This window comes from Mesoplodon mirus (genome assembly GCF_964341445.2).
Source record: "Mesoplodon mirus genome assembly, chromosome: 2".
NCBI lineage: Eukaryota > Metazoa > Chordata > Mammalia > Artiodactyla > Ziphiidae > Mesoplodon > Mesoplodon mirus.
The window spans coordinates 81,535,915-81,551,492 of NC_138977.1; the positions used below are offsets into that span (position 1 = coordinate 81,535,915).

The window sequence follows — 15,578 nt, forward strand, 5'->3', positions numbered from 1 at the left end:
ACTAGTATTTAGAATTTATATGGCACTTTTTATGGAAGTAAAATCCTTTCACAGGATAAAATTAGCTTTCATTTTACTCAGAAAAAGCAAAGCAAATTATCCATTTTGGCTTTTTAGAAGTAGTTATTACATTGTTTTTTTAATGAACAAAGTTAACAAAAAAGCAACGACTATTCAATAAATATGGCAACACAAAACAGAATGTTTTCATTGTTTTTTTTTGTTTGTTTGGGTTTTTTTGGCCACACCGTGCAGCTTGTGGGACCTTAGTTCCCCAACCAGGGATTAAACCCGTGCCCTTGGCAGTGAAAGTGCAGAGTCCTAACCACTGGACCACCAGGGAATTCCCTTCATTGTTAAATATTAAGAGTTTCTATTATGCTGTTCCCTGAGTAAAAACTTGAATATCTTATTACCATATTTCATCTGATAGTCATTACTATTTACTTCTCAGGTGGTAAAAATGACTACTTTTTTATTAACATAGTTTTGACCCATAAAATATAAGCCTATAAGACTAGAAAGAACCACAATGAACACATAAATTCATGGACCCTAAGTACATTTAGCTGGGTTTTTTCAATGTAGCCTGGTAATCTTTTTACTTGTCCTCTCATTCTGAGATTACTGCTCCAACCTCCACTACATCATCTTCAGAGTAGCTGGCATCCCACCTTCAATTGAGATGACCAACGTTTCAGTCACTTTTATTTCCTGTTCCCACTAACAAAACAGTATCTTCATCCACCCTTGTTTACTTCCCTCCAGTCTGAGAAAGAGGCTTTCAAGGCCAATTCCTCTTCTTGTGTTTTTGATACCATCATCTTTGCTATTTTTCTAGACTTTATTCCATCAATTAGCCCCTTTCTTCTTATACTTTTTTTCTTATACTTTTGACCTTTCCTTCTCTATGTGATTTGTCTACCTTAGTTTATTAACATGCTTGATTCTTTATCAACCATAGGAAGAAATATAATTTTTAAAAATCACTGCTTTTGTGCTTCTCTGGTGGCACAGTGGTTAAGAATCCGCCTGCCAATGCAGGGGACACAGGTTCGAGCCCTGGTCCGGGAAGATCCCACATACCATGGAGCAACTATGCCCATGTGCCACAACTACTGAGCCTGTGCGCCTAGAGCCTGGGCTCCACAAGAGAAGCCACCACAATGAGAAGCCGGCACATCGCAACGAAGACCCAATGCAACCAAAAATAAATTTAAAAAAAAAATCACTGCTTTTACCCTGTGTCCCTCTCCAGTGACCACCCCCTTTATTTCCTTCTAGTTAAACCTTTTAAAAGAAGAGTCTTGGAAAATAGTGCGGTGGCTGTGTGAGGGAGGGGGCCAGGCGGACGCAGAGCAGCCCTCGGGCGTGGAGGGTCCTAAATAGGAGAGGGATAACATTTATGATTATGATTTTAAAATGTTTTTATGGTGAAATATAGCAAAGGTACAGAAAAGTATATTTTTTTAAAATGTGCAGCTTAGGAGACAAAAAAAAAAAAAGAAGAGTCTTACTCCTTTTCTACACTCTCTCACTTCTTCAATTTCCTACCTTTTGCAATTGTTCTTGTAAAAGTTACAATGGCCCCCATAATACCGAATTTCATGAGTATGTCTCTGTTCTTATTTCTCCTGTGTTTGGCAGAATTGACAGCTTACTCATTCATTCAGCAAATATTGATATTTGTTGAGCACTTACTAAGTACTGGTCACTGTGTTCATCACTCATAATCAAAACATATACATCTTTATGGAGCTTGCGCTACTAAAACTCTTCTGGTCTTTGGTTCACCTTCTCTGAACTACTCTTCATTGCTTCTCTAAGGCATTTCTTCCTCCACCCCTCATCAAACATTAGCATTTTGACCCCAAGCTCTGTTCTCTCTACAGGCTCTTCTTGGGAGAGCTCAACTGCTCTGACTTTAACTACTGCCTGCATAATTTATTTTTTTAACTTCCTGCATAATCTTAAGTTTACATCTTCAGCCCTGAATTTCTTTTTTTTTTTGGCCATGCTGCACGGCTTGTGGGATCTTAGTTCCCTGACCAGGGTCTGAACCCAGGCCATGGCAGTGAAGGTGCTAAGTCCTAACCACTGGACCGCCAGGAAATTCCCCAGCCCTGAATTCTTGAATATCATTCTAGATTCCTTCCTCTACTTCATCCTTCTTGAATCAACAATCAAGTCTGATCATTTTTCCTTCTGAATATTTCTCTTGGGAATTCCTTGGTCATATACCAGAAGCCGCAGGGTAAGGCCAAAAAAAAAATATCTCCAATTAGTCTAGTGAGTTTCAGACTGAATGGAGCCAGGGTGGAACAACTATCAACGAGGCTGTGTACTCAAAAGAGTTCATTAAATATTATAATTACATATTAGTTATCTTTTCTTTATCAGTGACCAGGAGTTAAACATTAGTCACCAAAAGAGACTCTCTGATATTAAAAATTGGTATTTACAATGAAAAATCAATGCCATAGATATTTTTTTTTTTTTTTTTTTTTTGTGGTATGCAGGCCTTTCACTGTTGTGGCCAGCACAGGCTCCGGACGTTCAGGCTCAGCGGCCATGGCTCACGGGCCTAGCTGCTCCGAGGCATGTGGGATCTTCCCGGACCAGGGCACGAACCCATGTCCCCTGCTTCAGCAGGCGGACTCGCAACCACTGCGCCACCAGGGAAGCCCCATAGATTTTTATAATATCATTGAAAACAAACATCTGCTTGGTTGTGTTTTTTTTTTTAATTTTATTTATGTATGTATGTATGTATTTGGCTGCGTTGGGTCTTCATTGCTGCTTGCTGGCTTTCTCTAGTTGCGGCGAGCGGGGGCTACTCTTTGTTGTGGTGCGCGGGCTTCTCACTGCAGTGGTTTCTCTTGTTGCGGAGCACGGGCTCTAGGCGCGTGGGCTTTAGTAGTTGTGGCGCGCGGCGTTCGGTAGTTGTGGCTCACGGGCTCCACAGGCTCAGTAGTTGTGGCGCATGGGCTTAGTTGCTCCCTGGCATGTGGGATCTTCCCAGACCAGGGCTCGAACCCGTGTCCCCTGCATCGGCAGGCGGATTCTTAACCACTGCGCCACCAGGGAAGTCCCTTGTTTGTGTGTTTCTTAATGCATAATAGAATATACAAATTTAAGGAGGAGGTTGACTGCAAAGGTATCTAAGGTTACTCTGGAAATAAAAATATTTCTTTGCCTTGTCCAAGGTAGATCAGTATAAAATCACAAGTAGTAACAATATCTATAAGCTACTCAATAAAGGAATTCAGAAAGCAGCATAAATTCTGGTTAAACCTGCCATTTGTTTTTCTTCTTTTATAGTTCTTCCTGTTTGACATTTCACATAACATTTTACATCTCCTATACGGCCAAGGGAATGTGCAGGAATAGTTACAGTTTTACAACATAAAATAAACAAAAAATGGAACAAAGGCCTAACGTATCTTTGAAAATGGATAATTGGGACACACAGTTTTGTTTTGTTTTGTCTTTTTAAATACACGCTACAGAAATCATTTATTTTCTTCTGATTTATAAATTTCTTAAGCAGGTGTCTTTTAACAATTGATGTGTAAGAAAGACACATGAAAATTATAAGACTAAAGTCATTTACTTGCTAAGAGGAAAATCATTCTACTTGTTAAAAAGATTCCTTCTAGAATTTTAAAGTAGCAGTGCCATGTTTTTAACCTCCAAAGTCAGCTGGGTTGTTTTTTTTTTTAAAGATTCCATTTCCTTTGCAGGATACAACTAAATAGTGCAGAAGTAAAACAGCTGCTTCGGTTGTCATAATCTAGTTTTGTGGAGTAGACAGATTAAAAATGAGATAAAAATAAGACTTTAAAGACCAAATAATTACAACCATTAAATAAAGCCAATACAATTATGGGACATTAGAGTTCTGAGAACTCAGAAGTTGCTTCTAATGAGCACAGTGCTAGCTAGACTTTGAAATCTTTTATATTCTATTTAAAGAGATTTAAAGAAGAAAAAATTTATTCATGAAATAAAACTGTGAAACAACAAGAAATACTTTTGTTTGTTTATAAAAGCTAGGTTATTGAGAAAAACAAGTAAGATGTGGAAAAAAAATCATCTTAGATCGTAACTCTTTTAATCTAACTATATATCCCACCTGGATTCAATATCAATGTAGAACACACTATTTTCTTTTTTGGAGGAATTTAACTTTTAATTTTTAAAAAAGTAACAAGAGTATAACATGGCAAATTCAGATCATCTCACTTCTTTTGTGACTTACTATTGTTTTTATTTGGGTTTTTTTGGTTGTTATTTATTTATTTTTATTGAAGTATAGTTGATTTACAACATTGTGTTAGTTTCAGGTCTATAGCATAGTGACTCAGTATATTTGCAGACTGTACTCCATTATAGGTTATTACAAGATGATGGGTAAAATTCCCTGTGCTATACAGTATATCCTTGTTGCTTATCTATTTTATATACAGTAGTTTGTACCTGTTAACCCCTTACTCCTAATTTGTCCCTCCTCCCTTCCTTCTCCCCTTTAGTAGCCACAGGTTTGTTTTCTATATCTGTAGAACACACTATTTTTTTTCCCCATTTATTTATTTATTTATGGCTGCATTGGGTCTTTGTTGCTGCGTGCAGGCTTCCTCTAATTGCCTTGAGCGGGGGCTACTCTTCGCTGCAGTGCGCGGGCTTCTTATTGTGGTGGCTTCTCTTGTTGCGGTGGCTTCTCTTGTTGCAGAGCACGGGCTCTAGGCTCATGGGCTTCAGTAGTTGTGGCACATGGGCTCAGTAGCTGTGGCATGCAGGCTTCAGTAGTTGTGGCTCACAGGCTCTAGAGTGCAGGCTCAGTAGTTGTGGCACACGGGCTTAGTTGCTCCGCAGCATGTGGGATCTTCCCATATCAGGGCTCGAACCCATGTCCCCTGCAGTGGCAGGCAGATCCTTAACCACTGTGCCACCAGGGAAGTCCAAACACTATTTTTAATTTAAAGCACTAAAGTCTTAGGAAAAAGAGTTTCAGATTTCAAATAATAGAAATAGTACTAATAATAAGAATCTGGCCAGGGAATGTGCCTGGCCAACTAATTTTTTTGTTTTCTCCAAGAAAAACATCTAAATCCAATATATTATAGATAGTTTATACTTTTTTCTAGCTCAAGATAACCTTTTTATTTTGTTTTTATGTAAAATTTTTATTGAAGTAAAACAAAAATACAGAAAAGTGCATAGATTTTAGTATAGAAAAGTGTATAGCTCAATTTTCACACGTGAACACACTTGTGTAACCATTATCCATACAAGAATTAAAAGAACATTAACAGGGAGTTCCCTGCTGGCTAGTGGTTAAAATTTTGGGCTTTCACTGCCAAGGCCTGGATTCAGTCCCTGGTTGGGGAACTGAGATCCCACAAGCTGTGCAGCATGGCCAAAAAACACCCAAAACAACATAAACAGTAAATCAGAGCCTGCAGTATGCCCTCTCCTAGTCTCTACAGCCCCTCAAACTACCATCATGCTGAATACTATCACCAGAAATTAGTTTGCCTATATTTGAACTTTATACAAATGGGATTATATAGCATGGACTACTTTGTGTCTGACAACACATTACTTTTGTGAGAATTTAAACATATGCTTGCATGCAGGAGTAGTTCCATGGATTTTAAATACAGTATAGTATTTTACTGCAGGATTATACTACAATTTATGTATCAATTCTACTGCTAATTAACATCTAGGTTGTTTCCCATCTGGGGTCATTATGAATTACACTGTTAATACCTGTCTTTTGGTGCATAAATGTATGCCTTTCTGTTGGATATACACCTACAGGTGGAATTTCTGGGTCAGATATTCACATTTTCAGCTTTAGTAAATACTGCTGCACAGTTATGCAAAATGGCTGTACCAGTTTACGTTCTGACCAGCTGTGTATAAAATTCCAGTTGCCCTAAATCCTTGTCAGCACTTGGTATTATCGGTAGTGATAATTTTAGCCATTCTGGTACATTTTGTGTTTGAAAAGTAGAGTATACTGCTGGCATAATTAATTACTGAATGACTGGATATAAATATGGCTCACAAGGTTTCAGATGACTTGCAGCCCTTTTATGGATATCAGAATTATAAAACTCTTAAGTTATCTTTCCAAAATGTTTTTTTAAATGTTTTAAAAAATTCCCCACGACCTACTATAGTAGTAATGTTATGTTTATATAACAGGAAAAGAAATGCTATAACACTGAGATATTTAAATAACTATTATGGGAAGTTAATCTGGTAGAGGAAGAAAGGGTAAAGTACAAACAGAAGCTACCACACACACAGAGGGCTTTTTTTTTTTTTAATTCTAAGTCTGATTCAGATATTGGTTAATCTGTGATGTTAAGTGGTTACTACTCTATAGGTACTTTTTCATGGATTTCTATTCATAGGCCTATAAATAGCGGGCAGATTTATCTTACAGAGACTTCCCCTTCTAAAGATCACTTAAAGACTATGGTTGATAAGAGTCTTATAAATAATAAAACTTTTCAGAAAAAAAAAAGAAAAGAATATATTAATGTTGGAGAGAAAATGCTACCCTCAAATTTTCAAGTGCTTCTCTGTATGTCAAAAGCATAATATCATGAACTCATTTTACAGTGAAAATTTTAAAAAATGGAACCCTGCTTAATAAAATAGAGGCATATTTTCCTAACTATGAGTTCTCTAAATTCACAGAAATTTTGAAATTCCAATTTAAACAAATTTATGGTACTAAACACTGAATATGAAAGATACCATTTATTCATCCAAGGTTTACCTGATATAATAAATACAATCACCCAAAAATATAATACTTAACATGAATTAATATTATAAACATCCACAGTTTTTTAATTTTTACAGATGTCACTATTTTTTTTTTTTTTTTTTTTGCGGTACGTGGGCCTCTCACTGCTGTGGCCTCTTGCATTGCGGAGCACAGGCTCCGGACGCGCAGGCTCAACGGCCATGGCTCACGGGCCCAGCCGCTCGGCGGCATGTGGGATCTTCCCGGACCGGGGCACGAACCCGTGTCCACTGCATTGGCAGGCAGACTCTCAACCACTGCGCCACCAGGGAAGCCCCAGATGTCACTTTTTAATTGTACTATTACCATATGGTAACCATACTAACAAACAAAATTAGAAAATAGAGAAGATAAGAAAATTACCCATAATCTCACTCCACTAATATAACCATTATTAATATTCAATATACTTTTTCCTAGGCATTTTCCCTGAGCATATTTGACATAATTATAATTGTAATGTCCATAACATTGTATATTTATGTTTTTTCATTTAATTTCTTATCAGTTGAAGTCATAGAATTTTATATTAAAAGTAAATTACTTAGCAAAAAGAGTAAGAAAACAAAGAGCATAAGAACAAAGCATTGTTTAATATGGTTTACCTCATAAATAGGAAGTGTAGGAGAGTTCCATGCATTGATTCTTGATTCATTGACATCAACAACCGTTACCCTGATTTCAGGGCACATATGAGCAATGACACTACATGTGGGTCCTCCAACATAGCCTGCACCGATGCAGCAGATCTTCTTAATTTCAAACATGATTGTACTAGAAGGGAAACAGTAAGACCGTCCAACTATTGAGAACAGAAAATTTAAAGAAGTCACACTGCACATTCATCACCCTTTATAAAAACTGTCAAGGTGACAGATACTGGAAAGATTTCCTACATTCACACTCATTAAGAATTATGAAAACAATGATAATAAAAAAATAACATTCCAATTGGATGACCTAGCCTGTTCTCAGCTGTACCAGCATGAAATAGGGAAAAAATTATAGTTACTGATATTACTAAAGAAGTGTCACAAAGATTATAATGACCTAATATAGAAAGTCAAGAAGCAAAATAAAACCATACTTAATCTTCTAACACTCTAGGGTAACTTTGATTGCTGAGGGAAAATTCAAGGGTGAACACACCAGTGCAATTCTTGCTTAACTAAATGCTGGTGTACAAAGGTCAGCTTTACAACAGGTTTAGACTAAAATGACAGATATTAAGATTAGTTCCTAAATCCAGAATTGGCCTCTGAGATTATATTCCCTGCACAATTTGGTTTCAGCAATTCATTTTTAGGTACTAGACAATGATCTTAAACTCTATTTCAACTTTAATCAGAAACCAGGAGATGGTTAAAAGAAAATAATTTCTGTAGTTAGCAAAGCTGTTACACAGATTTTGATGGGTTTTTCAAAAACCAGTGAATTGATTCACTCAAATCAAAATGACAAGGGACTGAGTTATATGTAAGAATTTCAGTTTATTCAGTAATGAGAACGAGAACGGTCAAACTGATAAGATTCTTAGAATTTTTGTCCTAGAGAGTTTAAGCATTTTTTAGTATATTCCTGCATGGATCAGAGAAGGTACTCTGGAAGGCTGATCTAATTACAATGCCTGGCAAGTATATCTCTATTATGAAAAAAGATACACAAAGCACATAATTAAGATGATCCAATTCCCTTTGGTCTGAATCTGTATTAATCAAACAATGCTCTAATCTTCGTTGGTTCTCTGGGTAGACTTCCCAACTGGAAGAGAATGAGCTGACAACCCAAACAAGTATCCTGGTCTGTGTTAATAAGCAAGTAATCTGGCTTATAAATTGATCTTTAGTAGTTATGATTAGCAGATATCAACTCATAGAGTCTGATCTCTAATGACTTTTTTTTTTTTGGCTGCATGGCTTGTGGGATCCTAGGTCCATGACCAGGGATGGAGATCAGGAGTCGAAAAATAGCCACCCCACCCCACCCCACCCTACCCTACCTCACCCTCACTGGCAGTGGAATAGCGGAGTCTTAATCACTGGACTGCCAGGGAATTCCCTCTAATGACTTTTTTTTTTTTTTTTTGCAGTACGCGGGACTCTCACTGTTGTGGCCTCTCCCATTGCGGAGCACAGGCTCCGGACGCACAGGCTCAGCGGCCATGGCTCACGGGCCCAGCCGCTCCGCGGCATGTGGGATCTTCCCAGACTGGGGCACGAACCTGTGTCCCCTGCATCGGCAGGCGGACTCTCAACCACTGTGCCACCAGGGAAGCCCCCCCTCTAATGACTTTTTAATAACCTAAAAGAAATGGAATTTTAGTAAACCAGTAAATATGAACAGAATTTGGAATCTAATGATTCCCCAAAAGAAAGAAATATTCTTAGCAATATACATACAAAGAAATATTTTAAATGTATTTTTATTTTGAATAGGTAATAATTCATATGATTCAAACATTAAATCTGGGGAATTCCCTGGCAGTCCAGTGGTTAAGACTCAGCGCTTTCACTGCCATGGGCCCAGGTTTGATACCTTGGTCAAGGAACTAAGATCCCACAAGCCAGGCCGTGCGGCCAAAAAAAAAAAAAAAAAAAAAAAAAAAAAAATTCATTAAATCTCTATAACAAGGTAAACACTCAGAAGCCACACACTACTCCATCCACATCTACTTTGCTACCCTCTACTTTGCTTCTACAAGCAACCTCTTTATTAGTATTCCAAGATTCACCTTAGCAAAAACACTGAGCCTAGAAAAATTTACGTTTAGCAACCATATATCTTTCTTCACCCTTCTTCTGCTTTTCAGTTCTGCCCTTCACACTCTCCAGGCCTCAAGGGCCCTATACATGAGGAGAATGCATGGGGAGATAGACTGCACTGGGATTGCTAAGTGGCTAAGACTGAGCTGGATGTTCTGAAAAGCTCCCACCTGTGGGAGGGACAGCTGGCCTGGAGCAGGCTTACCAAAGATGTGTCTCCAGCATTCACTGCTGCTGTCCCCACCTCTACAGCAGAAAAGTCTTGGCATCTGGTTTCAGAAAAATTGCTTCAAATGGCTTCAGGCTTATTCCCTTCCTCTCATTCATGAAAAATTAATATTCCCAATTTAAGGATTTACTGTGTGGGCACAGCAGAGAATTTGGCCATAGAATAACATAGGTCCTGACACTCCAGTACTTAACAATTTATTCAGCAAATAATTCAATTGAAAAATGTTTATTAAAGACCCCACTATGTAACAGCCACTATTGTTCTATGTACTATAGATACAATAGTGAACATGACAGATACAGCTCCTACCTTTACATAGTTATATTCTAGTAGGAAAGCACACAAACAAAATTATGGCAGTTGTGGTAAATTCCACATAAAGGAAATAAACATGTAGCTAAAAGAGAAAGATTGTATATGGGGAAAGGACTATTTTAGTTAGGGTAGTTAAAGAAGGACTCTCTGAGAAGGTGACTTTTAAACTGACTTAGGGGCTTCCCTGGTGGCGCAGTGGTTGAGAGTCCGCCTGCCGATGCAGGGGATACGGGTTCGTGCCCCGGTCTGGGAGGATCCCATATGCCGCAGAGCGGCTGGGCCCGTGAGCCATGGCCGCTGAGCCTGCGCGTCCGGAGCCTGTGCTCCACAACAGGAGAGGCCACAACAGTGAGAGGCCGGCGTACCGCAAAAAAAACAAAAAACAAACAAATAAACTGACTTAAAAGATAAAATGGAGTTAGTTGCATCCAGGTAACATGGTTAAATTACACAAGGCAGTATAATCAATTAAATGACAAAATGAGGGTTAAAGTCCGGGGGGGGGGAAATCGAAATAAGAAAGTACCTATATCAAGGCAAACGTAAAATCTAAGCTTGACCTAAAGAATGAGTAGGATTTAAAAGGAAAGATAAGTGGGGAAGGCATTCCAGATGCCAGGAAGGAAATAAATAAGGACTTGAAAGACATAAATAAGGACTTATAGACATAAATGAGTCCAGGCTTCCCTGGTGGTGCAGTGGTTAAGAATCCGCCTGCCAATGCAGGGGATACGGGTTCAAGCCCTGGTCCGGGAAGATCCCACATGCCGCGGAGCAACTAAGCCCGTGCGCCACAACTACTGAGCCTGCGCTCTAGAGCCCGTGAGCCCCAACTACTGAGCCCACGTGCCACAACTACTGAAGCCTGCACACCAGAACAAAGAGTAGCCCCCGCTCGCCGCAACTAGAGAAAAGCCCACATAGAGCAACGAGGACCCAACACAGCCAAAAATAAAATAAATAAATTAAAAAAAAAAAAAGAAATAAATGAGTCCGAAGAAGTGAGATCTGCCTAGTTGCACAAAAACGTGGGTGTTAAGAAGTAGTGAGAGGTAAAAATTGTCTCAGGGTGGAAATGAATTGGAAGTGGGTCTTGAATGCCCCTTTCAGGAAAGCATGACCATAAAAATCCATGAGGCTATAATTTAATAACTTAAGGTAACACAGCTGAAAGTAACCATAACAACCAAGGCATTAATATATTAGCTAAAATCTAATAAACTCCACTGAAGAAAAAAGGGGGGAGGGGGCAAAGGGAATGATCAGCTTGGAGCCTGGAAAAGGGGCATTAAGAATAAGAATGATGGAAAAAATCTTTAGAAAAAAAAAAAAAAGAATAAGAATGATGGGCTTCCCTGGTGGTGCAGTGGTTAAGAATCTGCCAGCCAACGCAGGAGACACGGGTTTGAGCCCTAGTCCAGGAAGATCCCACATGCCACGGAGCAACTAAGCCCGTGCGCCACAACTACTGAGCCTGTGCTCTAGAGCCCGTGAGCCACAACTACTGAGCCCCCATGCCACAACTACTGAAGCCCACGTGCCTAGAGCCCGTGCTCTGCAACAAGAGATGACACCGCAATGAGAAGCCCACGCACCACAATGAAAGAGTAGCCCCTGCTCACCGCAACTAGAGAAAGCCCACGCACAGCAACAAAGACCCAATGCAGCCAAAAATAAATTAATTTTTAAAAAAAAGAATATGAATAAGAATGACACAGTGTTTATTTCAGCGTTTCTAAAGAGTGACACAGAATCTGGAAGTCAGAAGTGTTCTGGTTTCACAGAGGTGGGGCAAGAAAAAAGCTTTCCGAATGCTTGGATGGCACATTCCCCCCAAATTCTTTGTTCTGATTCCACTAGGCCTTATGAGTTCAGATTGCCAGGAATCAAAATACTAGAAAGGGATGGCCTGGATTTGAGACATAAGTATTCCAGACACTGGAATAAAGTTTCCCTACTGTAATAGCAAGTTTCCATTCTAGAGTATCCATCAGTCTCTTATGAGCTTAGTAATCATAAGTTACCTAAAGCCTCATTAACCCTTAGGTTTGTGGGAGGAAGAAAAAAAAATCAACCTTCCAGATCTGCAAGGCTGAAGATCAAGTCCTGAACTGTGATGAACCTGGACTACCACTCACAGTAACCCCTTACTGGATAGGTGGCCTCTCTAATCAAAACCAGTATATCTGGAATACCGAAAAAGCAAAATCTCAAAGGATTTTTGGACCAGAGGATCTTGTGGTGTTACCACTTAATCCATAGCCAAGAGGTTATAAGGGCAGCCTATGCCCTCAGTCTCAACCAGAACATGGTTGAACCAGAACATGGGTTGAGCCCATGATGAACTCTTGGGCTCAAGAGTTTTATAAGGTACTCCCAGGCTAACACTTCTCTGCTGCTGTTCACCTCAGCACCTAGAACAGTAGGCTCTCAATAAATATTAATTGCATGAGTAATTCAATAAGGGCCTATCTTTTTGAGATGAAGACTGGTATTTGAATATCTTTATCTCAGATGCTCGATCAGAGTATTTTTGCAGATTGTCCACAATCCTATCAATCTTTCTTCTTTAGGTAGAACTTCAGCATGTCTTCTCAGAGCTACTTCTTATCTACCTTGGTTGCCACGCCACATTCAGCTTGCCTTTCAGACAGCAGCTGGGGTAAATTATTGATGGCAAGTGGGTCTGTATTATAGAACTGCACGTGTTTTAGGGTATCCCTGCGTTGCTCTTTCATATGAAGTATGAAGTATGGCTCGCAGATGACAATGGGAAAATTACTGAAGAAGATAGATGTACAATCTGTGCAAGTCCAAATAAATTACCACTTGGAAGTTTCAACAAAATCTTCAATAAGCTTTAATACGGAGCTTGATACAGTGTTAGTGATATACTTTGCCTGACACAGATATCTTCTGATTCCATTTTCTATTTCTACTTTTATTTACCTTCTGACCCTCTACTGTGCTGTCAGGAAAATGAGAATGTTTGCTTACTGAATGAGTCAGTTTGAAATGAGTTTTTACCTCCGTATTTTGGGAAAGTCACAGCAAACCAGGCCATTCCAAAACTACTTTTCATCTAAAATTTTACAAATTCAGATCAATATTTCAGCCTAAAAGATGTGGCTAACAAACAGCGAAGCTCCTATTACAATCTAAACTGAATATAATCCCTCCACCTCCACCACTCTTCAGTATACTCTGTATAATTACCCAGTATCTAAGGCAATGGACGTTATAGCTGGATACATCAACTTCACACATCATCTTAGACATTTCCAAAAATTAAATACTAACAGATGCCTGACCCGGGAAAAATATTTAATCAGTGAGAAAGACTGTTAACCTCATATCTAAAGAGTATCATGTAAAACTGTGGAAACAGCAAGAGAGACGATGGAGTATGCTTATTGGTTACAGGTTTTATGTTGGAGAAAGGAGTAGTACAGCAATAGGCGCAGAAATGAGATCCTTTCAATCAGGGTTGTCTATCCCTTACCTTAAACTAGATGCTAGGCACTAACAAGCACATATCAGAGCAGACAGTAACCTCTTTCATTTCCAGAACCACCCTCCGCTCCCCGCATCCCCCAAGAAACAGACCACTGTTGTCCATTTCATAGGGGATTTGAAGAAACTCAAAGACTCACTGTGTCTTTGAGGGCAGGCAGGCAGTGAACAGCTACTCCTCTGTATATCCCTGAAAAGTTCCCTACCAGTGAATCCCTCTTTTCTATATACCAAAATTCTCGACCTTACTCAATTATTTTCCTATATATAAAGAGGCATCATTTTTCAAGGTCTCACACAAACGCAATCTCCTGAAGCACCCAAGAAAGGCCTTCCCTAATATGAAATAAAGCCATTATATAGTGTGGCGGCCAACAATGGATTCCAGGACAGTCCATACAGATGTCACGACAGAATGAATGTCTTAGGATTTCGCCTTCAGAAGGGCTCCCTGGTTCGTTTTCTCTTTAGTTTCTTAAGAAGGGCGACCAGCGACGTGAGGAAATCAGCAGCCCTCCATGTGAGCAGATTCTAAACACAAACAAAAGACTATGATTCTGAGACCAAAATGGGGTCCCTGACCAGAGGACCACTTCCTTTGGTGGACGTTCGGCTTTCAGAGGCGCCAGGGAAATCTCATTTAAGTCGGAAAGTGGGGAAAAGCAGAAAGAGAAGCGGTTGGAAGACTCGCGAGTCTTGAATTAAAAGCCCAAGCTCTCCCTCTTCCAGGGCAGCAGATCCAAAAGACTATTCCCGCCCAGAGCCCAAAAGAGGAGACGGGGGGTCGTGACACTGGGAGCCTGGGACCGAGCGCAGGGAGCGACTGGAAGCAGCGCGCACACCCCGCCAGGCTCCTTCCACATCCCGCCGGGACCCGGGAGCATCCCCACGGGGTGGCGGAGCCAGCCCGGGAAAGGCGCTTACCCACTTCCAGGCAGAAAGCGGTAACTGCTCCAAACCCGACCGCTCGGACAGCTCCTCGCTCTGGGCCGCGCAGCCGCAGCTTCAGCACTCCCGCCCTGCTCCGTCTGATCTCCCCTCTCCGCACACCCCTCTCGGGCTGCCAAGCGCCGCACCCCGCGTCCCGGGCCCGAGCCTGTATTTAAAGGTCTCCACCCGAGAAGGCGGAGGCTTCATTCCCCCGCAGCCAAGCCCTCCCGGACTTTTCCCTCCGCTGCATCCCTGCTCCCCCTCCCGCCACTGTAGGCCGGGGCCCGCCCCTATTTCCTGCGGGCCCCAGGGGCGGTGGATACGGGGGCGTGACTAGTCGTCGCTGGGAGGGGCAGACCCCAACCCCCCCGCCGAGCCTGGGCAAATCCGCTCAGGCCAGCTCAGCGGCCCCGCCCCTGCCGCGAGCGGCGCTGGGGAGGGCTGCGTGCGCCGCAGGTCGGCCAAGGACCGAGGGCTAGGCTCCCTGTTACGCCTAGGTCAGGTTCTATTTTCCCGGTAGTCCAAAACCCGCTCTTGCCGTCTGGCCCCCGCTTCCCTCCCTGTGTCCCCATCCTGCCTCACAGCGCTGAGGTGGTGCCCCGTGCGCGCCAGGTCAGCCATACTCTGGGGCTGAGGCCCAGGGGGACCGGAAGGTCCAGGCTCCCTTTCCGGTCTCCCCAGCAGCCTAGAGGGCCTGCCTCGTCTTTCGGCCCCCTTGACCCTGTGGATTAGACGTGGCCAGCGGCTTACTCCACTCCCACGCCTTCCGGTCCCATGGGTCCGCCGCACCCTCCGGGCCCGCGGCCCAGGGTTTAGTCAGATTACCAACGACCCACCGCTTCTGGGAAGGAGGCGCCTCACGTCAGAAGGATGCTGAGTCCCGTCATGACTGGACCAGTTAGTGATCCCCGTCCTGATCCCTGGGTAGAGAAGTGGGACAGCCCTCCTGCCACATTTTCCAAATACTCCTGCCAAATTCGGGATCTGAGATGTCTGT

At 41.5% G+C, this 15,578-nt stretch overlaps 1 protein-coding gene across 2 annotated transcripts in view; it reads right to left on the bottom strand.

Annotated features, from left to right (window-relative positions):
• UGDH (UDP-glucose 6-dehydrogenase) overlaps positions 1 to 14,835 on the bottom strand; it is a 30,197-nt gene extending 15,362 nt beyond the window's left edge. The window contains exons 1-2 of one of the 2 annotated variants that reach the window (XM_082611494.1): positions 14,576 to 14,835; positions 7,435 to 7,603 (exon numbers count right to left, since the gene is read on the bottom strand). In XM_082611494.1, the coding sequence (XP_082467620.1) occupies positions 7,435 to 7,596 (162 nt within the window). In that variant the 5' untranslated portion in view covers positions 7,597 to 7,603; positions 14,576 to 14,835. The remainder of the gene's footprint in view (positions 1 to 7,434; positions 7,604 to 14,575) is intronic. The other variant, XM_082611495.1, reaches the window with a different exon arrangement.
• Between the last annotated feature and the right edge of the window lie 743 nt (positions 14,836 to 15,578).